Source organism: Triturus cristatus, chromosome 2_1, assembly GCF_964204655.1.
Source record: "Triturus cristatus chromosome 2_1, aTriCri1.1, whole genome shotgun sequence".
Lineage (NCBI taxonomy): Eukaryota > Metazoa > Chordata > Amphibia > Caudata > Salamandridae > Triturus > Triturus cristatus.
This window is the reverse complement of record NC_140581.1, coordinates 674,034,448-674,060,003: the sequence shown is the minus strand read 5'-3', so window position 1 is coordinate 674,060,003 and position 25,556 is coordinate 674,034,448. Positions and strand designations below refer to the sequence as shown.

The 25,556-nt window shown below is 42.1% G+C and overlaps 1 protein-coding gene across 4 annotated transcripts in view; it reads right to left on the bottom strand.

Moving 5' to 3' along the window:
* Positions 1 to 25,556, bottom strand: part of CAMK4 (calcium/calmodulin dependent protein kinase IV) — a 1,094,446-nt gene that overhangs the window by 47,762 nt on the left and 1,021,128 nt on the right. For all 4 annotated transcript variants that reach the window (XR_014970336.1, XM_085632589.1, XM_085632590.1 and 1 more), the window contains exons 7-8: positions 20,338 to 20,412; positions 10,469 to 10,544 (exon numbers count right to left, since the gene is read on the bottom strand). Coding sequence is in view for 3 of the 4 variants with exons in the window: in XM_085632589.1 (XP_085488715.1) it covers positions 10,469 to 10,544; positions 20,338 to 20,412 (151 nt within the window). In the remaining variant the exon portion in view is untranslated. The remainder of the gene's footprint in view (positions 1 to 10,468; positions 10,545 to 20,337; positions 20,413 to 25,556) is intronic.

The following is a 25,556-nucleotide window of genomic DNA, read 5'->3' as shown; positions in this document are numbered from 1 at the left end:
CAGTGTTTGGTCGCATTGTAATCAGGCGGTTGGAACCACTGACCAGAGGTCGGTCAGTCAGTCCCAAGAACGAGACGGTGTCGGTCGGAGGCAAGACTGACCAACATCATAATAAGCCCCAAAGTCTTTCAAGTTTATCTCACTTTTTAAGGTTTGGCTTCCAGTATTACTACAAATGCAAACTGGGATTAAATTTGGTTGACCATGGTTCAGCATGGCACAAGATAAGGAGGAGGATGGCTATTCCCAGGACAGTGATCATGAATTACCTCCATTCTTGTAGCTGGAGGGTGGAGACACAGACAATGAAGTAAAGGGTTTCCCTTACAAATACAATGAAGGCCTTAGCCTTGTTAGCAAATAGCTTCTAGTTAGTTCTTCCTAACAACTGCCATTTGCGCAATGGTATGGTGGTACTGTAATTTGTCATTCAAGGAGAGAAAGTTTCTCGGCCAAGCCTGCCCTTTTGTATGGTCTTAATTGTTGCTTCAAGAAGGTTGATGACAACCAGGTGCAGCGATCCGATAATTAAATTGTGCCCATATTGTGGGTACTCCAGTGTGGAGCCATCCCCACTTTTACTTGCTTTGAGAAGCCTGGCCAGTTGCACAACAAAATGTTTCTCTAATGGGCATGATGTTAGGCTCATTTATGCGCCCGCGCTGGACTAGAGCCAGTTGCTCTAGTACATGCTCTAGCACATACTTGGCAGGCTTCGAAGCCCTCACTTACTTTTTTATTGTTTGCGGCTTTATAAGCTACGAAAATGGGCCAAAAGCGTTAGAGCACTTTACGTGTAACAAAGATTCAAGTGGGTAGTACCATTGCAAAAAAGTATATTCAAAGCTGAAGATAATAAATACAAACGTGCTGGAAAAAAGTAGATGACAAGATAAACACATACCTGCCACGCGCCCAGAATTGGCAAACACACATGCATACACCAGAATCAGCAATTTCTAAACACACGCACATACACAGAATCAGCAGGGGCCCATCCACCTCCACTTACCTGCTCAGTGAGGAGAGGTGATGTGATGATGGCTGTTCACAGCACATTACCGTAGCACTTATCGGTTTCCTACTCTAATCTGTGCAGGCCACACAGGCGGGTGACAGTGTCTACAGTTCAGTTTGACATGCCAATCCTGTTGCCCAGCTGCTCCCCGTAATGCTGCCACTGCCAGGCTCACTCAGTACAGCAATTAGGGTGCCGGCAGTTTTTATACAGTGGCAGGGTAGAGCAGCACGTGCACACCAAGGTCTTAGAGTGACAGTAGTTGGTGGTGGGCCCAGGCCACAAGTACATCCCCTTTGGTATTGCTTTGTTCGCCCTAAATTGGCAGGGTATGCCCAGACGTGGGTCCCTTGCTCACTTTGCCTCTGGATTCAAGATAGCCTGGCTGATGAGGGTTATGAACCTGAAACCGATCCCAGGATGCTTGTTTCCGTCCAGGGAAGACATGGTTTGGCAGTTCGGCCTGGACTGTTCCCATGAGGCATAGGGTCAGACTGATTTGCATATGGCCATGTCTGAACTGGGGTGGTGGAGTGAGCTAAAGAATGTTGATGGATTAAACCCGGATCAGTTGACTGGGGGGTGAGTGTTTGATTAGGTCAAATGCTCCGTCCATCATCCCCTTTGGTATCGCTTTGTTTGCCCTAAGTTGGCAGGGTATGCCCAGACGTGGGTCCCTTGCTCACTTTGCCACTGGATTAAAGATAGCCTGGCTGATGAGGGTTATGAACCTGAAACCGGTCCCAGGATGCTTGTTTCCGGTGCAGGGAAGACATGGTTTGGCAGTTCGGGCTGGACTGTTCCTATGAGGCACAGGGTCAGACTGATTTGCATATGGCCATGTCTGAATTGGGGTGATGGAGTGAGCTAAAGAATGATGATGGATTAAACCCAGATCAGTTGACTGGGGGTGAGTGTTTGATTAGCTCAAATGCTCCGTCCATCATCCCCTTTGGTATCGCTTTGTTCGCCCTAAGTTGGCAGGCTATGCCCAGACGTGTGTCCCTTGCTCACTTTGCCACTGGATTCAAGATAGCCTGGCTGATGAGGGTTATGAACTTGAAACCGGTCCCAGGATGCTTGTTTCCGGTCCAGGGAAGACATGGTTTGGCAGTTCGGCCTGGACTGTTCCCATGAGGCACAGGGTCAGACTGATTTGCATATGGCCGTGTCTGAACTGGGGTGGTGGAGTGAGCTAAAGAATGATGATGGATTAAACCCAGATCAGTTGACTGGGGGTGAGTGTTTGATTAGCTCAAATGCTCCGTCCATCATCCCCTTTGGTATCGCTTTGTTCGCCCTAAGTTGGCAGGGTATGCCCAGACATGGGTCCCTTGCTCACTTTGCCATTGGATTCAAGATAGCTTGGCTGATGAGGGTTATGAACCTGAAACCGGTCCCAGGATGCTTGTTTCCGGTCCAGGGAAGACATGGTTTGGCAGTTCAGGCTGGACTGTTCCCATGAGGCACAGGGTCAGACTGATTTGCATATGGCCATGTCTGAACTGGGGTGGTGGAGTGAGCTAAAGAATGATGATAGATTAAACCCAGATCAGTTGACTGGGGGTGAGTGTTTGATTAGCTCAAATGCTCCGTCCATCATCCCCTTTGATATCGCTTTGTTCGCCCTAAGTTGGCAGGGTATGCCCAGACGTGGGTCCCTTGCTCACTTTGCCACTGGATTCAAGATAGCCTGGCTGATGAGGGTTATGAACCTAAAATCAGTCCCAGGATGCTTGTTTCCGGTCCAGGGAAGACATGGTTTGGCAGTTCGGGCTGGACTGTTCCCATGAGGCACAGGGTCAGACTGATTTGCATATGGCCATGTCTGAACTGGGGTGTTGGAGTGAGCTAAAGAATGATGATGGATTAAACCCAGATCAGTTGACTGGGGGTGAGTGTTTGATTAGCTCAAATGCACCGTCCATCATCCCCTTTGGTATCGCTTTGTTCGCCCTAAGTTGGCAGGGTATGCCCAGACATGGGTCCCTTGCTAACTTTGCCATTGGATTCAAGATAGCTTGGCTGATGAGGGTTATGAACCTGAAACCGGTCCCAGGATGCTTGTTTCCGGTCCAGGGAAGACATGGTTTGGCAGTTCGGGCTGGACTGTTCCCATGAGGCACAGGGTCAGACTGATTTGCATATGGCCATGTCTGAACTGGGGTGGTGGAGTGAGCTAAAGAATGATGATGGATTAAACCCAGATCAGTTGACTGGGGGTGAGTGTTTGATTAGCTCAAATGCTCCGTCCATCATCCCCTTTGATATCGCTTTGTTCGCCCTAAGTTGGCAGGGTATGCCCAGACGTGGGTCCCTTGCTCACTTTGCCACTGGATTCAAGATAGCCTGGCTGATGAGGGTTATGAACCTGAAATCGGTCCCAGGATGCTTGTTTCCGGTCCAGGGAAGACATGGTTTGGCAGTTCGGGCTGGACTGTTCCCATGAGGCACAGGGTCAGACTGATTTGCATATGGCCATGTCTGAACTGGGGTGTTGGAGTGAGCTAAAGAATGATGATGGATTAAACCCAGATCAGTTGACTGGGGGTGAGTGTTTGATTAGCTCAAATGCTCCGTCCATCATCCCCTTTGGTATCGCTTTGTTCGCCCTAAGTTGGCAGGGTATGCCCAGACGTGGGTCCCTTGCTCACTTTGCCACTGGATTCAAGATAGCCTGGCTGATGAGGGTTATGAACCTGAAACCGGTCCCAGGATGCTTGTTTCCGGTCCAGGGAAGACATGGTTTGGCAGTTCGGGCTGGACTGTTCCCATGAGGCACAGGGTCAGACTGATTTGCATATGGCCATGTCTGAACTGGGGTGGTGGAGTGAGCTAAAGAATGATGATGGATTAAACCCAGATCAGTTGACTGGGGGTGAGTGTTTGGTTAGCTCAAATGCTCCGTCCATCATCCCCTTTGGTATCGACAAGTACGTAAAGACAGTATTATGGCCAGCTTCAGCTGGTTTCAGTTCAGTGCGATCGGATAAAAAAGTATGCTACACACTTTTAATTTGCTCCACAACATCTCATAAAGTTCTTTCTGAACTTTCCCAGCCTGCCTTCCATACCAAGCAGACATACAAAACGAAGGGGAACAGGTACATTTATTTTTAATAATTACTGGGCCCACCGCCCAGGGGAGGAAAATTCAATAGACCTGGCTCTGTGAAATAAAATAAGTGTCGGTGCTGAACACAGGAAACCACCGGCACAAATTAAGCACTGCTGCCATTGTCTGTTTTCCCAAATTTTGTCAGCAGAAGTACATTTGGAGAATAAACCCAAAAATACCAGCAGAAAAAACTAAATATGGTGGATAGATTTTAGCTTGACTGATAGAGGGTGCACCTCCGCTATCCCAGCCATTTTGCATCCCTTCCGTCATGTTCTACATGATGCCCAGAGTCAGATATTATGTCTTACATTTGGAAAAAAGTATTACTATTTTCCCGGCACAATCCAACTCAACCATTTTGGAATACCATTTAAAGATTAAAAATATCCTGGCATTAGACTTTTGTACTCATGTGAAAGTTACTCTAGTTGATGCATCTTGACCACTGAATATAAGGGCATCCCAAAATATTTTAGGGGGGCACAAGTATAGTGCATCCGAAGTGCCCTGCCACTGAGGTGTGAGCAAGATATGTGCCCAAACCACAAGGCTGCAGGGCTTGCAGCATGAAGGTTGGTCTAGCAATAATCCGTCACTTTAAATGTGGGCTCGTGAAAGTACTTTTAATTCATCATGTCATGCTTTGTTGCAAAGCTCCATGAGAGGGAATGGATCAAACTATTGTGCTTAGCTTGCATGAGCACGTGCAAAGTGGCAGCACAATGACTGCCTGCCAGAATGTGAAAGCCTAATCTAGGAAAATGCTTATTAAATGTTGCCTTACAAAAGAGAGTCTCTCTCCTCAGGGAAAGTCCTTTGGCGTCCTATTTTTATGTCTTTATGCACTCTATATTTACATTGCATGAGATATATTTTCTGGATTAGTGACATGCGAAAAAGGCTATATTTTCATACTTTAAAAAATGTATGGGGTCTTTGTAAATTAAAATGTGGGAGAAATATCAATAAAATGAAATTATAGTTTTAGAAAAATACACATTTGAAGACTGTATATGTATGCCTATATGCCACATTTATGCAACATTGTAGAGTTAGAATATTGATATGCATTAATGGTGGCAAACTATGCACAATTAGCTGAAATGGGGTGAAGTAAGATTGAATGTTAGTAAAATAATGTCATGTGATACATCAGTAATAACTGTTTCAAAATGGTAATACATTTGGTGACACGGAACCTACACTGAATGGTAAAACAGTGTGGAAATAAGCTGAATATGTGATTCCTGGAAATACAGTAGAAAATTCATGTTTTTTTACACATTGATCACATTCCAGAAGAATATTTCACAAGCAAGTAGGATACTTGGTAACCTATAGTGTGGGGAGCATGTTTGAAAAACCACACAAGTCATCAGACTCACAGACTCCTAAAAGAAAACAATTAAGCATTAAAAGCATGATATATTTGCCCTGCCCTCGCAACCTTGCCCCACCTATGTTCGGCCTGTCCTACCTGCCATGCCATTCACTGGCTGTGACAAAGTCTCCATTCTGAATATTTTTCACCTTCTCTGACAGAGCTTCAGGGCTGAATCTCTTGTAGTAGATGTCCACCAGGTAGGTACAGCAGTATCAACAAAAGTACTGTGGGTATCTACCTACTTCATGCATGCATTTCTTTATTTTTAGATTGGCTGCAGCTATCTAGTAGTTTGGTCTGAACTACACACGTCTAAAAAAAACCTATAGCATCAACAAACCAATTGATCTGCTGTGAGGTAAAGGTCACAACATGTGAACAGTCCCCTTTGAGCATTGGCGAGAATTAAGACATGGGTGAAAACTCAGCAGAATGTTCTAGAGTTTCCCTACTCCAGGGTTTCTGTGGCATGACACATACATAACATGCTTGCTACTAGCAGATAACCTGATGAGTCTGTCCCTCACTTAGGAAAGCTCTGGAAGGCTTCCACATTAAATGAGCCCAATGGGAAAATTACCCTAAAAGTAAATGTGGAAAAGGTACAACCACCAGGTGGGAATGCTGCCCTGATTTTGATGGATCTCTCAGCAGCATTCAACACAGTTAATCATGGCCTGCTTATAGACCATCTTTGCTCAGTAGGTATCAGGGGTAGGGCAATTCAGCTTCTGAAATCCTTCTTCTCAGATCAACAGCAGTTTGCTGCCCTGGAATTGTTTACCTCTCTCTTTTTCTCTGCCATGTGGGGTCCTGCAGAGCTCTTTATTGAGCCCTTCCCTCTTCAATATTTACGTGACCCCCATGGCTGATTTGATTACATCTTTTGGCTTTGCAGTGGTGTCCTACACAGACGACACCCAGATAAAGGTGTCAGTGGCTAGTAATCTAAATGACACCGCTTCCAGATTCCATGATTGCTTGCTCCAGTTTGGGAACTGGATGTCCTGTAACTATCTCAAATTGAACTTGTGTAAAACCAAGGTGCTACTGTTTTGCAGGAATACATCTTTTTGGTCTCCTCGGTGGTGGCCACAGGATTTTGGAGAGCCTCCCTCCCCCGTCTACAAGGCCAAGAACTTAGGGGTGCTCTTTGATAGCAATCTTTCTTTTGATGTGCATATCAATGCTATTACTTCTTTGTCTTTTATCATGCTTAAGACACTAAGTAAAATTCTTCCATTCAAATCTCATGCAATATACGGAAAAATGTAGTCTCCACTCTGATTATTACCAAAATTGATTATTGCAATCCCTTGTTTACCGACATCCAGAAAAGATGCCTACAAAAACTGCAAATTCTTCAGAATGCTGCAGCACGACTACTCCCGGGTATACCCCAGTTCCAATCTGTTTCTCAGGGCCTCTTCGAGCTCCACTGACTTCCCATTAAAAAAAATGCACAGACTTCAAGGCCCTGCACGGGGTGAGGCCCAAGTACCTTAAACAACACTTCCAATGGTGCACCCCCAGTAGATCACTTAGATCAGCGTCAGCTCAAAATTTAGCAGTACCCACATTTAAAAGATCTAACTGAGGGGGCAGAGCTTCATAACCTGTACTGCTAGGCTTTGAAATTCGATGCCTTCCAATCTTATGAAACAAACAGAACTGTTTTCTTTCCAGAAAACTCTTAAAACATAGCTTTTCAACAGTTAAACCTCTGTTTCTTTCTCATCTCTAGTTGTCTGCTTAGACTGTGATCAGTATCTCAGAGCTATAGCGCCTAGACACCCCAGGGTAGTAGAGGGCTCTTTAAATTTAATTTTCATTTCATAGCCTTCCACAAATTAAAATAAAAGTAATCAAATTTGCATCAATAGTACAGCAATAGAGAATACCCAACACCATACAGGTAGCCTCTAGTGGCCTAATTCACAATATGTTTTAGTAAGTAGTTACTTTTTACTCATGTCTTAAGTGTAAATTACTAGTGCATTTTTAGGCATCACAATTCTAGGATTATATTTGCTTATATGTGTCTTATTCCAGGCATAGATGTTAGTTACTCACGAATTTCCAGGAGTGAGAATTGCTTACTCACTGAAAAAAGACTTTGTGAATTGGACCCATCAGTAAGCATGCCTTAATCCTTGAAAGTAACCCTAAAACCAGAATAAAACACAACTGCTCATAGAAAAACTTTTGTGCATTGGGTACGATGTGTTTTAAACTGGCTTGAGATTTCTACAGGCAAATCTACTGTATGTAGTCCATGCTTTGAAAACCATCAGACATGTGCAACCTATCTTAATTCTGTCAATTTTGTCACCTGAGACTAAGGACCGGGGAAGAGCAGTGATGCACAACTACACAGACTAAAACAAAACACGTGTAGAATCACCTCCCATAAAGTTCAGCAAAAATAAAGGAAGTGTGCACAGAGACACCCCAAATAATGGTTGCCAGGTAGAACTGGAAAATTATTTCCTCTTCCTATATGTTAAAGAGACAATTAAATGTTTCAATCTGAATAAAAGTGGCACAAACGCATCACAACACATGGCTTATAATGAAAAACGAAACAACAAAAAAGCCATGAGTACTATAAGGCAACACAGAGAGGCGATGTGACCATGAGCAGTGAAGACCTGATATCGTTTTCTCATCTCATGAGTAGGCCAGACCCAAAACATGTAAGCAATCCAAGGAAATGCATACCAAACTAGAAAAACAAAGATTCCTGCACAGGAACAGCAGCTCAGCAAACATAATGCCTCACATCAGGCATATATAAACAAAGACCAACACTAATCAAAGCCAAATGTAGCGCCCTCAAACCGAAGACTGAAACAGGTCAATACAAACAGACATCCAGAGTGAAATGAGAAATTGAAAATGTGAGATATTTTCTCCTGCATTGTTCAAGATATACAAATGTCAGTGAAACATGTTTTCTGTTCTGCATTCATGTTTATATGCATACCTAAGTTATGAATCTCAAACGTGGAGTGAAAAAAGAGTGCTCCTTTGGCATGCATCTGTGGGAACACTGAACTTGTTATATCAATAAAGTGCACTTGAATTTTTAATCTGCAGGAAGAAAAAGTGAGAGAAATAATACACTCACCATTGCTGATATGTTTCAACAATGTAGATGGTGAGAGCGTTTATCATAACAAATTGTTCAAACATACGTAAGCATACCACAGACAGTGGCAGTGTTTCTCACAGCTTTTGGCTGCACATTGGACAATTGTACTGCACCTATGGTGCCCAATTCACAAATATTTTCCTGTGAGTCGTGGTATCTTACTCTTGTTATGATTGTGTATTACTCCTGGATTTCCAGGCTTGATGCACTTTCTTGTGAGTAGATGTGTCTTAATTCAGACTAAGGGCCCGATCACGATGCGGGCTGAAACGGCTCCGACCATTGTTTGGAGCCCTTCAGCCGCATCCTAATCAGCTGGTCAGATTTCTTCCTGACCAACCCATTTTGCTGGGGTCGGTCGGAAGTGAATCCGAATCGGATTTCAGAATGGCCTCCGACGGGCTTGGAGAGCCCGTCCGCCATCCGGAAAGCCATCTGTAATCCCTTGGCCGGCTTTTCCATCCGAGGGATTACGATGGTAGATTCCAAAAGCCTTTCTGTGACGGCCTTTCCGACACAGAAAGGCTTTGGGAATCTGTCTTTGGGGGCTTCCTGTAGAGCCCCCATGGGTGCAAGGCTGCTAAATGGCAATGACCTGTGGTGCTCCCTTGTTGACCCCTGCACCCGGTGGAAGGCACTTTGAGGTGCCTGCCACCGGGTGCAGGGATGAACTGCACCCCTGCTCTTTACAATGAGAGCACGCATTCCATTTGGAATGCATGCTGCCATTGTAAAGTATAGGTTTGCGACCGAACAGGGTTCAGTCACATCCTACTTGCTGGGCTGGAACCGACGACAGGAGGTCATTCGGTTCCAGTTCCCAACCGATGTCGGGCGGACTCCAGTCCGTCCGACAATGGAATTGGCCCCTAAGATGTGACTTACTGATGAACATCCAGGAATGAGACATGTTTACTCTTGAAAAAAAGGTTTTGTGACTTCGGATTACAAGAAAGCATTTCATACTCCTGGAAATGTATGACTAAGTCACACCTAAGCCTGCAGTAAGATGCAATTCATTACTGAGAATGCTTTGTGAGCCAGTTGGTCGTTGATGTGGCCAATAAAGTGAAATCTCAGATAGCCAAAGTTTCAACCTGGCTTCATATTTTGAATCAGAAGTCAAATCATCAAGTATTGAGGTAACCTTATGTACAGTATATTCCCAAAGTGAACATAGTGGAGATACTCTTCTACATCATCGTAAACATATACTCCACAGGAATGAGAGGAAGAATTTCTCCTAAGGAGTATGCAAAGGTAGACGTTACCCGTTTTAACTGGAGGACAAACGATAGTTTGCTGTTGATTGAGAAATCCAAATTCTTAACCTTGTCCACAAGCATTTGGAAATTGCTCAAAGAAACTGGGCAGCAGTATTGAGTCCTGATGGTTTATCCTTCATCAAGTTTGAGCAAGGATGTTGCATAAATTCAAAGTTTCTCAATAAATTCAACAACAGCTGACAATCAGTTGTGAAAGAGCATTTTGGCCTCTTATTTGTTCATATCCATAAGCACAAGAATTTCTGCGTTATCAAATCATAGTAGATATTTTAGACTAAGGTAAGTATAGATATACAAATAGTATATAAATAGTTTGAAAAGTGTGGGGCTGATTGCAGAACCACGAGGAACTCAGCAAAATACAAGTTGAAAGACAATGAGTAAAGCGGTAAGATGAGAAATATGCATTGCATTTCACTTCATGATAAGTTTGAATGTAATCATGATGCAAACATCAACTGTAACAAATAGACATAATTAACTTTGAATTTTCTTACAGACTTACAAAATGTAGGTGATAATCCCCACAGACCACATGTCCACTTCAGGCCCATAAGCGCATCCCCGTAAGATTTCAGGTGCTGCAGCGGTAAAAAAAAACCCAATTTTAAGGGTGATATGATTGATGTTAAAAAACATTAGCATGCTCATTCATATTCTTTTAAATCAATTTTGTATTAATATTATGAAGAGAGAATAAAGAGTCAAAAATAATACCACCTGTTAGACCTGGCATCCTTAAAGGTAGTCTTTCCCCAACTTTTTGCCTGATTACCTCCACTTTTTTCTTTATCTTTTTATTGGCCTTAGGGCTCTGAGAATTTTACCACTGCTGACCAATGCGAAAGTGCATGGTGATATTGGTATATACCTGATTGGCATATTTAGTTTACTTTAGTCCCTTGTTAAGTGGTATACCGTATACCCAGTGCCGGTAATCTAAATGCTACCAGTGGGCCTGCAGCCATGATTGTGCCAACCACACAAGTAGCCTTTCAAACATGTCTCAGGGCTACCTTTGCAAGACCTGTGTGCGCAGTTTACTGCCACTTTGACTTAGCATTTAAAACCACTTGACAAGCCTTAAACCCCCCTCGTATTACACATAGGTCAGTCCTAAGGTAGGCCCTAGGTAGCCCTATGGGCAGGGTGCTGTGTTACTAAAAGGTAGGACATGTACCATTAAGTTTTACATGTCCTGGTAATGACCTACAGCTAAATTCGTGTTTCACTATTGTGAGGCCTACTCCTCTCATAGGCTAGCCTTGAGAATTCCTTAAAACACTTTTAAGCTGTAATACCTGATTCGAAAGGAGTAGCTAAATCATGTTCCATATCTTTGGAATGGTAATGATGAATCCTCTTTATTGGTAAAGTGGGGTTTGACATTACTATTTTAGAAATGCCACTTTTAGAAAGTGTATCTGGGAAAAACAATGGATCTTGTGAACAATACAGAAATACTTGATAATAACCATACATAGTGGCAAATAATGCTAGAAAAGGATGTTGAAAGAGAAAAACTCATACAGAATGCAATCAGGCGACCAATTACAGTTAGCACAAAATCATATCTGTATTTGAAAAAACATGTAAAGTGTGCCCAGTGTCCCTAGTGAAAGTAGAACCAACACATTTTAAGTGACAGAAATGTGACATACAATGTGGTTTCTTAATACATAAGAATGACAAGGGTTTTTCAACAGCCTTCTAGTTATTTTACAGAGGCTGGAAATGGTTTGTTTGTAATGTAAGTCGACGATGTTTTGACCCCACTCTTAATGGGGGGTCTCATAAGGACCAAAAAATGGGGCACACCTGAAAATTCTCAACGGTCTGGAGCCAGAATAGGTGAAGTGCACATAAGCAAACACAAGGAGATGATGGGCGGAGCGCTGAAACTTTCACTGAAACACTCATCCGCAGTCACAGATCTGGGTTGAATCCATCATCGTTCTTTAGCTCACTTTGCCAGCCCAGTTCAGACACAGCTATATGCAAATCAGTCTTGACCCTGTGCCTCATGGAAACAGTCCAGACAGAACTGCCAAGCCATGTCTTCCCTGGACCGGAAACAAGCATCCTGGGACGGGTTTCGGGCTAGAAGCCCTCATCAGCCAGGCTAGCTTGAATCCAGTGGCAAAGTGAGCAAGGGACCCACGTCTGGGCATACCCTGCCAACTTAGGGCAAATAAGCAAACACAAGGCGATGAAGGACGGAGCGCTGAAACTTTTAAGACACTCACCCCCAGTCACAGATCTGGGATGAATCCATCATCGTTCTTTAGCTCATTTTGCCACCACAGTTCAGACACTTGTAGTTTTTTTTATTTCCTACACTATAACACCACACAATTCACAACCCACATCTACATTTTAAAAAATGTACTTCCATAATTAACATAATTATTTACCAATTAAAGAAATATTATTAATTAAAAAACAACTCAAAAAAACTCATAAAAATTAATTTACTTCCCACACTTTACCGCTATAATCCCCACAACCCACAGCTAAATTTACAGTACAAAATTTTTTTACATAATTAAAACTTATTTTCAGTTAAAAAACTAATAGTATTTCATGACTAATTATAAAGTAAGTACAATGTATTTACTCCCCACCCTTTCCCTCTATAACAGTAAAACACACACACAAAAATATACAATTACCCTAATTAAATATCAATTAAATAATTAATATTAATGATCATCTAATTATTAATTAAACATAAATTACTTCCCACCCTTTACCTCTATAAACCCCACAACTTACACCTAAAATTAATCACACAATTTACATATTTAAATTTCAATTAATTAATTAACATTAATTAACAACTAATTATTAATTATTGAAACATACATTACTTCCCACCCTCTACCCCTATAAACCCCGCAACCTGCACCTAAAAAAATTACACAATTACCATAATTAATTAGCAATTAATTAATATTAATTAACAATAAATTAATTCCCACAATTAACATTATAAAATCTCAATTAAATAAATATTAATAAATTAAAAAAATATGAATTGATAATAATTAAATTACTTCCCATGCTATTCCCCTATAAACCCACAACCCACTACGAAACTAAAAAACGCAAAATTTAATTAAAATAAAATTGATAACTACTAAACATTTAACACATATATTAAAAAACATAAACAATTCTTCTACCAAAAAATTGATCACATACATTTAAAATATATACTAAAATATTTAACACTAATTAAAAAATCGATATTTTATACACTATTTTTGCAAACGATATTAATGACTTCTATATTTTTAAATTTGAGATTACTTACCTCCAAATCGATATTCTTGACAATGATATTCTTGCTGTCGATATTTCTACTCCACGATATTTCCAACTTGATATTCATCTAATTTGAATTTTTGGGCCTCGATATTCTGTCTCATTACCGAAAAAAGGTACGGTACTCAGACGCGGCCCAGCCGGGCACCCAGTGAATGGAAGTAATGGAGATTCCATCTGGTAGAAAGTCGAGGCATGTCAATTTGAAACATGCTATAGATAGAAGGTGCTACAGACACGCACTGAACCGTGTCTCATTTCACTGCTGATGGACTTGTATTGTCGGTTATAGGGAGTGTACAATCAAAGCGTCTAAGAATGAGACACTTTTGGGTGGGGGAATACGGGCTGCTGAAGTCAGCCGCTCGTCACAGTAGTAAACTACTTCACCATTTGCTACAGGAGGATGATCTTGGCGGTCCTCCTGACAACCGGGCGCAAGTTGTTTACTTAAAAACTTAAAAACACATGGCCTCATTTTTAAATACAATGCACTCTGCTCCATGGGCTGATTAGGGCCTATTTTAGGGGTGGCTTATAAGTATTAAAAAGGTAGGTTTAGGCATGGCAAAAGGTTTATTTTGCCAGGTCAAACTGGCAGTTTAAAACTGCACACACACTGCAGAGGTGGGCCTGAGACATGTTTTAAAGGGCTACTTAAGTGGGTAGCACAATAACTGCTGCAGGCCCACTAGTAGCATTTCATTTACAGGCCCTGCATACATGTTGTACCACTTTACTAGTCCTAAACACCAACAAAAATGTGTTCAGAAAACAAGAGGGGCGAAGGCAAAAAATTGGGGGTGACCCTTCAACAAGGGCCAAGTCCAACAAACACACTGGATGTCTATGATGCTACATGTGTCCACAAGTTACAGTTGTTGGTTTGAGTAACAGCTTGGATTACAAATAGGTATCTGAAAATGGAGCAGAGCCTGTTGAGGAGAAGGTAGATATAGGTGACAGAGCATGAAGATGAAGTTTTGTATTTACATACTCTAGAGGTGTCTAACTATTATGTTTTGTGTTACATCACTTCTAACATGGCACCCACAGGGACTCTCTTCACATCCATAGCCTTGAATTGCATTTAGTGCTGGATCTCATTTCATACTGTGAATATATCTCCTTTTAGAAGGAAAAATATGTTTTTCATGTTCTCATGTTGACCATTAGTTTTTAAGCAAGTTAGTCATGTCTCTTATACGATTGGTTAGGCACAATTACCAATTACATTCTTAACAATATGTTTGTAGCTTGTTATTTCTATTAGCACATATACCACCTGAGAACTAAAGAGGAGCTCAGAGCTGGGAGAAATAAATAAGAATATAGGCGTCAGGGATATAAATGTTCTGTGTACAGTACAGGACAGAGCATCAGTTGAAGCACAAACACTTTCTAATGAAACTAGATTTCTGCACTATGCATTTAAAATGTGGGGCAAAGAGGCAAGCAAATAGTCTATTAGCTGTGAAATGCATTGTTATAGTTACACAACAACCCCAAATAGATGCAAAGATAGGATATGAAATTACTTAAAAATCTTGAAAATGAATAAGTCATTTGCTTAGTGATATCACAGACAGAAAGGGGATCTGAGTTAGCCTTCTCTAGGCATTAACCTGTTGAATTGTCATTCACACTTTAGTGCAAGTCTCGAGACAGCATAGACTACACACACACAGAGTGGTAGGCTGGTCAGGCCCTTTCAACCATAGGCTTGTAGGTAATATCAGTCACATTTTGTATCAACTCATAAGATAGCCATTTGTTGCTTGGCTTGCCAGGCAGTGCAGGTGATGGCATTTCAAATAACAACTAAATGCTACCTTTGTATAACACATCCATCTTTTTAAGTTTCAGTTTGATATTTTGAGTATAAAAAAATCATTGTTTGACTCATTTATTGCTTGCCCAACGTATATACTGCTTCTGGTCCAGGCAGTCTTATGATCTAGTCCACAGAGGTCTGTACTGAGATAAAGGGCCTTATTTAGATGTCCGAAACCGCTGCGCTCAGAGGCTTTCCAAGCCTCATCGTAATGAGGCCCAAAATGTCTAATAGAGCATAGATAAGCAAAGTTGGGTATTCTAGACAGTGGGAGCATATACTTGATTGCTCTATGGATTGGGAGACTGGTCACGATAACCCTAAAGCACTCTATCTTGGAAAAATGTCTTTTGTGGAGCTTCGAGGAGTCATAGGAGCTAAAGCCATGGCATTGGGCTTTAAACAAGCAGAAGCTGAACGAATGTATAACCTAGTTAAAGACAGAGGGGACTATTTACAAAGGTAAACTTACACGTGAGTAAATCTACATGTGTTAACGTACTCATACACTTTGGGCCCGATTCTGATGCGGTTTGGAAAGCTTCCCGTCTGAATTGGTTACGACCCACTCGGATCGGGAGAGTCCGACCGACCGAGTACGATGCATCCGGATTCTTCCAGATTTGATTTGGTTGGACTTCCATTGACTTCAGCGGGAGTATATGTTCCTAACCGCATCGTAATTGGGCCCTCGGGCGGGAAGACACGGTCCCGATCCAATTTGGAAGGAGCAAATGCTGTTAGGAGTCCTTTCTAACCGCATCGTAATCGGGCCCAAGGTGGGAATGCTTTCCTAACCGCATCAGAATCAGGCCCTTTGTAATAAATGTACTACTTTAGAATATTCCTAAACTTATGAATGTACAAAGTGTAGGCTTATATGTCTCCAATCACAGAATTCAGGAGTGGATCCTAATTTACATGTGTAAAGTTACTACGTGTAACTTTTCATATGTATGAAGAGATCTCTCCCACTAGGGCAGAGATCTTCCCAGGGAAAAGTTGAAAAGTTTAATGAAGTTTGAAAAAAAAAAAAAAAATACAATATTTATAAGTTGAATACTAATGTCAATTAATTTTACAAATAGTTATTTTAAATGTAGAACAAAATAAAAAAAAATCGAATTCAATATTTAATTATTTTAAACTTCACAAATTAAATCCCATCTAAAGTATAAAAATTATATATATTATGTAGCAAATATGAAAAATGTCATGAACAGAAATCTTTAAAATTTCATTTTTTTTAAATTTGACATTCATTTTGAAATAAAAAAAAGTTTTTTAACATTTGATAATAAATTAATCATTATATTGTATCTGTAAATATTTTTTTAACATTCAGTTAAATGTGGGAATATTTTTAATAGGTTAACTTAATTTAACATTAGTTTCTACTGGCTTTTATTTTAAGTTCCTGGCTCCATTATTTTCCATGGGACAGTGTTCCAGTAGTTGGTCATGTGTGGAGCTGCATTAACTCCAGGTGTGAGCTTGAGTACATTTACGGTTCTTTTGGATACTTTTTGGGTGTTTTAACTGTAGAAGTGCTGTTTGTGAACAGCAATGGGCTCACTGGTTTGTGAGTGGGTTATGACCATACCTAAAATCCTCCGTAACCTCCTTACGCCTCCCTTAACTCTCCCATTTAGTCATAAGTATTTCTCATTTTTCAGCCTCCAACTCATCCCTCCCACATTTACTACTTAGGGGCCGATTCCGATCCGGTTTGGAAGGGCACCAAATGCGATCCGGCCAGAGAAACTCGTGGTTTCCGCCTGACTCGTACAGCTGTACGAGCGAGCAAGTATGATGCCAGCTACGTGAAATTCACCGACCGATTCGTTTCCAGGTCCAAACCGCTCCGTACGTCTCGGTCGTAAGCTAACCGTGGCGTGCAATGGATTCGATTCACGACCGAGCCAGTACGATGCACGCGTCGGCCAGCCGGTGCGAACCGGAGTGTCCGGCTCGCAATACGTCCGGGTGGTTGCCGTTGGGGGTCCGCATCGGACCCCCTGTCACCCGCAGCCCTACGACTCGGACACAGGGAAAGAACCAAGGGTCCCCCCAACACAAGCATGAAGGTGGATGGCACCGACGCATACCCACTGTAGGGGGCGCCCTTGTGCGAGACGTACCCATTCAGTCAATGGGAACCCATGTACGCGTTGTACGACCGGCTCCCGTTGACTTCTATGGGAGTCCGACCGAACCGAGTCCGGCAGCATACGGCCGCATCGTACTCGCTCGGTCGGACTGCAGGACTCCGGCTTGGTCGGAAAACACTTCAGATCCGGCTCGGTCGGAGTGCTTTCCGACCCGGATCGGAATCAGCACCAAAACGTATACATACTGGTATGGAGATCGCTGCATTCGGGGCAGAGATATCCACACATAAAAGACAGGCGAGGAGGAGGCAAAGACCTCTGCATGTAGGTTTGTGGATAGCATTTTGTAGTACGTTAGTAGTACTACTGGAGTACACCTAAACATACTATAAAATGCAGTTTGTGAATAGGTCCCACACTAGCCAATACTATTACCTCAGGAACCCCAGAAAAATAAATAACTTGTGACAAAATGAGTACCTATTATGCAAAAAAGGTGTTTAATACATCTACTCTTGTTCAAGATCACAAATAGCAGGAAAAGGTTTGAGGAGGGATGGTATGCTATACTTAACTCGCTATACATGCACAACTACAATAACCCTGTAATTTTGGTATTGAAATCAGAGATATACTAAAGACACTTTCAAGACAATTTATAATAATAGAGGATTTTAACTGATTATATACTTTGTACCATTAATGATATGCCCAATAGGACAGAGTACCCAATTATTCCAAATGAAAGACAAACCATCATTTCTTTATCACAAAATTTGGACTTGATTGACTCTGCCGAAAGGGAATCTGGTTATGATAATTTTTCATGAGTATTATGCATCAACACAACTGTGCGTTAGAGCAGAATGGCTGTCTACAGAAATAAGATCTGGGCAATAGCGAACCATGCGAATGTACGCAAATCCTTGCAGGGTATAATCTGGGTACTTAAAAAGTACAGGCCACAACTAATGTGTACCTTAGCACTTCAGTAGATACTACACTTCAGATATAGAAGACACTGACTGGAGTTTTTGTCCGTACAAGGTTTCTGTGACTGTATACCCCAAATGCATTGGAATTGCGACTTTACCCAAGCTTAAAATGTAGGCTTTTTAAATAAATGAATTGAATGTTATTGTAGGATAATTGTGGCCCTGTCCCAGGGGGTTCTTTAAAGTCCTTTCTACAAAGCAAACGGGAATTTAACTTAGACGAGTCAAAAGATTGCACTATGCTCAATAAGGTATTGTGTCCTTCACTCACAGATAAAAAGGCAGGTATTAGAAACTAGTTACAACTTGAATCTTTTATAATGAAGTTAGTAGTTTTCAGAGGTCTGGTCTCTGACATTTATAAATGATTGTTGTACTCAATACTCACCTTGCCGTGCACACATATGCTATGTAGAAAACGATATTGAATAGGCAAACTGAGACACGAGAATGGGCACTCCTGTGAAGGGATTTAAATCTGAGCTCTTTATGTATCAGGAACAAAGAGAAACACTACAAAGTACAAAGGATAGCGGTGCTTTTGATGCTCTATCTGTCTAATTAAATTGGGACTCAAGTTTTATTTGCTTCTTGGTTTAGTGGGATGGTGTCAGGCCATGCTGCAATATTACCTAAACAGAGCGAAGGACTACTATAATTAAGGCCGCTAACCCACTCCTCCTTCAAGTTGATGTGAAACCAAGACTTTGGAGGAGCGAGAAGGGGATAAGGAAGAGATCAAACCAATCATCAGGAATCAGTGATTTTACTTTTATCTTTCCTTCCTTAGCAATTATTATGTCTGGAACAGATCTTTGTGAATGGACAGGAGTAGAACAAGTATTTAGTATGAACAAACATAGTTGCTGGGGCAGGAGTGATAGATGACGTCTTTCCAAATAATTTGTGTTAATGGTTAATATAAACCCAAAGGTTCCTGCTGCTCATTGGCACAGGCCACAGCACCCAACAGTCCTCACATCCACATGTTCTGGGGGGAGGGGTAAAGTGTCAGTCTTCAATGGCGATCTACACCTCAGATGATGACTTCAGAGCCCTCTTCACAAGAAAAACGCCATCAACTCAATCGCCATCTTGTCTTCCAAGCAACAGCAGTGCAATCGCTCACAATGTTCCTGTTTGTGTGCCAATTCACAGTTAAGAAGTAGTCCTGCGCCTCCACGGAGAAGATCAGATCACTCAGGGGGCCTGACCAGAGATACAAGAGCATTCAGGATGGATTCAAGTGGAAATCTGCTCAGCGCACTCTTGGCTCCATCAAGCCCATTTGGTCCCCCCACTTAATATCACTGAGATCCCCCTTTACAGGGCTACAACACTTTTTACCTTCAGAACATTTCGGTGTATACCCACGTAGGAGCTTTTGCCAACAGTCCCAGAAAATGTCCTTCGTCTATTAAGTGTAGTAATTCTAGTGGTGTGTAAGAAAGCATAATAAATTACTTTTCTTTTGATAAACCAAAGCACTGGCTACATTGGCAAAAATGTATTTACAAATATCTGTTTATAGTTGAGTTTGGCGCCTTTAATCCTACACCACCTCCCTGAGTAAGCCTTGGACTGCAAGTCCACTATTCACTGACAGTAAAGTGCTAAAGGTGATCCTTTTTCTGTCCAATAGTACGGTTAAGTCCCGGGACACTGAGGGTAGCCAGCCATGAATCTCATAATCAGGGCCCAGCAGGCCCAGATTGGCCTAAAACCTCTGAAACAGTTCCCACAGATGAAGCTCCTATACCTCCTTTCTCCTTAGTTTCTTAATCATTTTATTCCAAATCCGCTTGCCATGAGACTTGCTTTCCTTTCATTTGTCCAACAGTGCAAAAGGATGAGGTGAATGTATGAGTATACAACATAAATTACATGTAATATTCATCCATGACAGAACAGCTCATCATTGGGAAGAACTAACTCAATGTATTTAATTTATTCTCCAGTGCACTAAGGCTTGCAAACATTTTCAGAAAGTGGCACAAATACATTCTTTTGTAATACGATGCATTATTTCCAAAATTAGGCATTTATTTTCATTTATATAAGATATTTAAAATCGAATGTATATTAAGTTTGAATTTCTAGAACCTACCACAGTACCCGGGAGTTCCACACACTGTTTTCATCGTCACCTGATCATCCACTATCTTTGAAAGTCCAAAATCAGCTGTTTGAGAAACAAAAAACAATATTTTACCATCTGTCATTGCATTGCATATAAAAAATAACATAATCAGGGGCACTGTGGTAATTTGAAAGAGCCAATTACGTTCTTTACAATATCCCACACACAAACTGTACTAGGAAAAAACACTTTAACTAAAAAGTGTTTATTTCAACAGCCTCATCCTGTTGCTCAGCACTGCTAAAATAACCACACAGAATATCTTTAAAACAACACGAATGTAGTTTGCAAGCAGTGAAAATATAAAGATGTTTTTTTCCATTGTTAAAATGGCACCCAACAATCTAGCACCGTAAAATCTACTTCTATTTGCTACGTAGGAGAGCATAGAGTAGCATAACTTTCATCTAGAGTCTCTTAGCGAGATATAAAGCACTACATATCTGTTTACAGCAAAACGCTGTAGAAATTAAACGCCCAGAAGGCAGTGCTCCCTGCATAAGAAAAACACATGTTGCATCAGCTTCTCTCCTCCAAGACTTAGCTCGGTATCAGCCTAAAACGCGACGCAGCAGCATCCCTGTCAAGCAAGATCTTATCTAGCAGTATCTTGCGTGATAATCTGGGGCTAAGGACCTCTCATGACAAATGGTCAAGTGGCAGTCCTTTTATACTGTATGTAACCAGAGATGGACATTTCTGACATACCCTCAGGAATGTCTAGCATAACATGTGTATCAAGATGAGAGTCTTAGGTGCTTTCTTATAAGCAAGTAAGGTAATTTGGTTAATGTTCTTATTTGAGGTTGAAACAGAGATAACAACGCACATGTTCAAGACTGATGTCACATCAGATGTTATATTTTCAATGTCATTGTCTGAATGACTTGACACTTTCACAGGTTCTTGGAAAGATAAGGGCAGACAGCATCTGCATCAAAGGCAGGCATGCTGATAATTCTGCAAAACAAGAGAAAATGCAGCCTTAGCCTGCTCAAGATGGAGTCTTGCCTTATGGACTTCACGTCACCTGCACCTGTCTAGGATCTGGTAGCAAATGCAGAACAGTAACTATTGGTTACAACTATCAGTAATGTTTGGTGGACCTTAAGTACCTGCTTAGATTCTATCAAGTATATTCTTCCTGAACATTCCCTGAATTTGTGCCTAGCAAGGTCTTATAGATCGATCCTACATCACACAAAAAGGAAATAGGAATGCATCTTGCGGTGGTGGCACATGCTCAGTGAGTAAAAACTGCCCTCACTCACAAATTTGTGACATGATTCATCATTGGGCTTGCTTACTGACACCCCTGTGCAGACCAAAGCCTGGGGTGGAGCAAAAGGGAGTGGAAGACAATACAAACATAAAGTTGTGGGATCACCAAAGAGAAGTGCAGCTTGTGAAGGTTAAAACTAGCTTGGATGTGTCCCTAATTCTAATTTCATTCCTGGGCCACCCAGCCAGGGGTAAAAACATAAAGGATGGTGGTGATGGGATAAAATTAGGATCCCTTCACCTCTCCTTACTTCAAAGGTGTCAGCATGTTTCTGCCGATCCAACTGCGCCCACCGGAAGACGCATTTCTACCTCCTTTTTGTGTGATATAAATTATGACTGGGGAGGTCGGGGTAGGAATGTAATGTCTCCCCCTTCTTTATGTGGGTCTTATAGATCCTACAATAGGTTTTATATTCAAATCTGTCTTTAACTGCAAAGCAATACAAAATTGGTAGTGGAAAATTCATTTACTAAATTTGCACAATTTCATCAGCATTCTAAATGTCTTGTTGATTTACATATGTCACTAGACAAGAGTGTAAAAAAAGCCATTGTACATGAAGACCTTGAAACCCTTATTTCAGATACTTAACACTAGCCCGAATATGCAGATCCCTAAGATGGAGCATTTCTTCTTCTCACACTACCTGAAAGCATAGCTCCATGCATTCCAGGCACCTAACCTTAAGAGAAACTCACATACCTAGGGACTGATAGGCTTGATACTCCCTTCTAACGTGGCATGCTCAGAAAATCTATCAACCTTTACAACAACGGACCCATTATGGTCCAGGCCAATGACAAGAACGTCCTGGCACTCAAGGAATACTGTGAGTGCCTCAAAAAGCCTAAAACATCACAAATAACTGAAATATCAACTACCCCATACTACCATCACCACAACACTGAGATTCTAAACCAACCGAAAAACCCTTCCCACTACTGGCATGCCCCAACATGCCGCTACCCCCATTAGGTAAAGGGAAAACTGTGACCTGGAGAACCTCAAATGCCCCCTATGAAATTAAAGTTGTAAACCCATTTCAAAAGGTTAGGCTAATCAACATGTGCACGACTCGGAGAAACACATTAGAGATTCATGACATCCTATCTGAGTCTAAATACCACTTAGCTGATGGTCTCTACCCCAGGGGACAAAATCATCCTGTAGCGCATAGGGTAAGAGAAAGGAAGGAGCATCCCCAGAAACTAAGGATACCTCATTTGAATACACAGTTACCCACTTGACCATCAATCCAGGCTGCTCTCTCATCACAGCACTACTCTACCACCTCTAAGCCACAATCCCAGCTTGATGGAAGATCTCAGGGAGGTAACAGTACACTTTCATCTTAAGATCAACAATATTAGGAAAAAGCGCAACACTGGGAAAACAGGTGAGAATTTTGAACTCTAGCTGCCAAGATGATGAAGTGAAGGGGAAAAAAACATGCCATGCACACAAACTGCCTCAGCAAGTACTGAGGGAGCCAGGAATATCTCTAAAAAGATCTGGACCTATTAGATTATCCATGACATGTTTTGTTCATGTAGAAGTGGCATTTAACTCTGCAGTAAACACGGTGTCTGAGAACACAGACACACTAATTGGCAATAATTAAGGGCTTTGGGTCAAAGCAAAACAACACAAAGCCAAAACAAATGACATTGCAGGTATTGTTACATGTTGATGAGAGTTTCCTGGCAAAAGTATAATGGTGTTCCTATCACAGCAAGAGTCTTCAACCATGTGCACCACTACAATTTAGTCTTGAATATTGAGAAGGAAATGCACAGAAGAGGGACTGTAAGGTAAGTGACATACAAATCCATGACCCACTGAAGACTATGACCATGTCTTTAGGAGATCGGGTCCACTATGAATGTGATGTTCCATGTTCTGTAGAGTCAAATGAATCACCAGAACAAAAATATATGCCTGCGGATGTACCTCACCGACTTTCCTCACACACTTCCCACATGGGTGAATATGAGTGCACCATACAACAAGGTAAACTACGGACGTAGGCCCTTGTGTTATTTCAGAAAACGGTCCTGAGACCTTGTTGACCAGCCCCACAGCTGAAGAGCTAAAGCTTATCTAGTTTTCCCTCTGGGTCAACAGCTGTAAGATCTTTGGTTGACATCCTTGGTGTACATCTTTGATGAATATGAAAAAGTCCTCAAAGGCAGGGGCTGCTTCAGAGAGGTAAAGCTACATTTAAATTGATTAATGTAACCCATGGCTCTACTTCCTCACTGCATTCTAGTTCAAATGCAGCAGGTGCAAGCAGAATTATGGAAGATGTAAGTAGACATTATTGAGAAAATGCAAGGGCATACCCCATGACTTTCTCTGATCATCACCCACAGACACAGAAAACTTGGACAGATATATCCATCGAAAGAGAGAGACACATCTCATCTAACAGTAAACCAAGTAATGGTTGACCTCAAACTTAGGTCGTAAGTGAGAGGGTTAGTAGTTTTCAAAACAATATATCAAGGTCAGGTACAATCAAGCAGCCTTGAAGTCAACATATATCATAACTTTAATCATACACCTGCTCTGGTGGCAAAGATGATGACTTGTTAGGTTGCCCAATTTTCACACAAGAAAGTCACCCAAAATTCAATTTCTTCTTGTATATCAACCAATGCTCCACCTCATACCAATCTACTTCTGGGCATACACAAAAATGTGACGGGATGTTCTCACGCACCACCTGGTGCCATGCTTCCCCATAGGACTCCCCACGCTCTTCAAAAATCCGGTTTCATGAGCCTACACATAGAGCCAGGGAGGCACTTCTATCTAAGAACTATGTAAAATATAAAAATTAAAAGCCAATGTGGTATTCCAAACTGACCTTTATATTTACATAGAATACCACCTGGTATTAAAAACCAATCATGGGGATAAGGGGATTTAGTACCCCATCACCACACACACAGTCAATATGTTTCTACCTGATGGCTCATTTGAGTCCGTGATATTCTTCAGGACAGAAACAAGGGATCCAGTCACAGCCACTGCATATGTGCGTGCCGCTAAACAATGTAGGGTTGACCTTTGTCTACCCTTATCGCTATTAGGCCATGAGGTATCCCACTATCGGGTCATCTTGGCCCCATGTAGGAAGAGGTAGTCACACTTTCATCAAACTGCACGCCTGTCTGTGAACTTGCTGGTGTTAGCTCCTTCTTCCCAATAAAACTGAAGGGAGCTCCAGTGCGGCCTAACCAACTCCACGCACAGATCCTGACTACAATGTACCCTAGGACGACCACTCACTGGCGGGCCTGAAGTTACTGGAAGACTCGTTTCCAGAGAGCGATCCTCACCATAAGCAGAGGCGGGGCAGAGAGGCCCAGGCTCTGCCTATGGTGGCATGGCCCAGTCAGGCTGACTGGAGTGGGGAGATGCCACCACTTGTTATTTGTCCCAGGGGGATGTGCCTCCATAGGTGGGTAGCTCACAAACCATTATAAGGCTTCCTTGCCTCCGGTGACTGGCAAGGAGAGAGAGAGAGAGAGAGAGAGATAGAGAGAGAGAGACAGCCCAGGCAAAGGCTTCCTGAAGGCTGTGGCCCAACTGCTGAAGTGGGGGGATCGCCAGTTACTCGTATGCCTGGAGTGAGGCCGGATGTGGGTGCACTTGCGGACTCCCTGGCCTGGCTTGCGCAGCACTGGCACCCGGAAATGCCCCTCCTCTCCCTGTGGTGATGAACATTGGACCCCAACATGGGGAACTCCCGCCAGTGGCATGCATGGTCTGTGAGCCCCCTAGAGAGTGACACAGCATGAGGCCCCCCTGGTGTGCCAGGAGATACTTCTCCTGGGGTAGTGAGGGAGGTGGTGGACCCTGGGATGATATTCACGTGAGTGGTGCACAGAAAGGA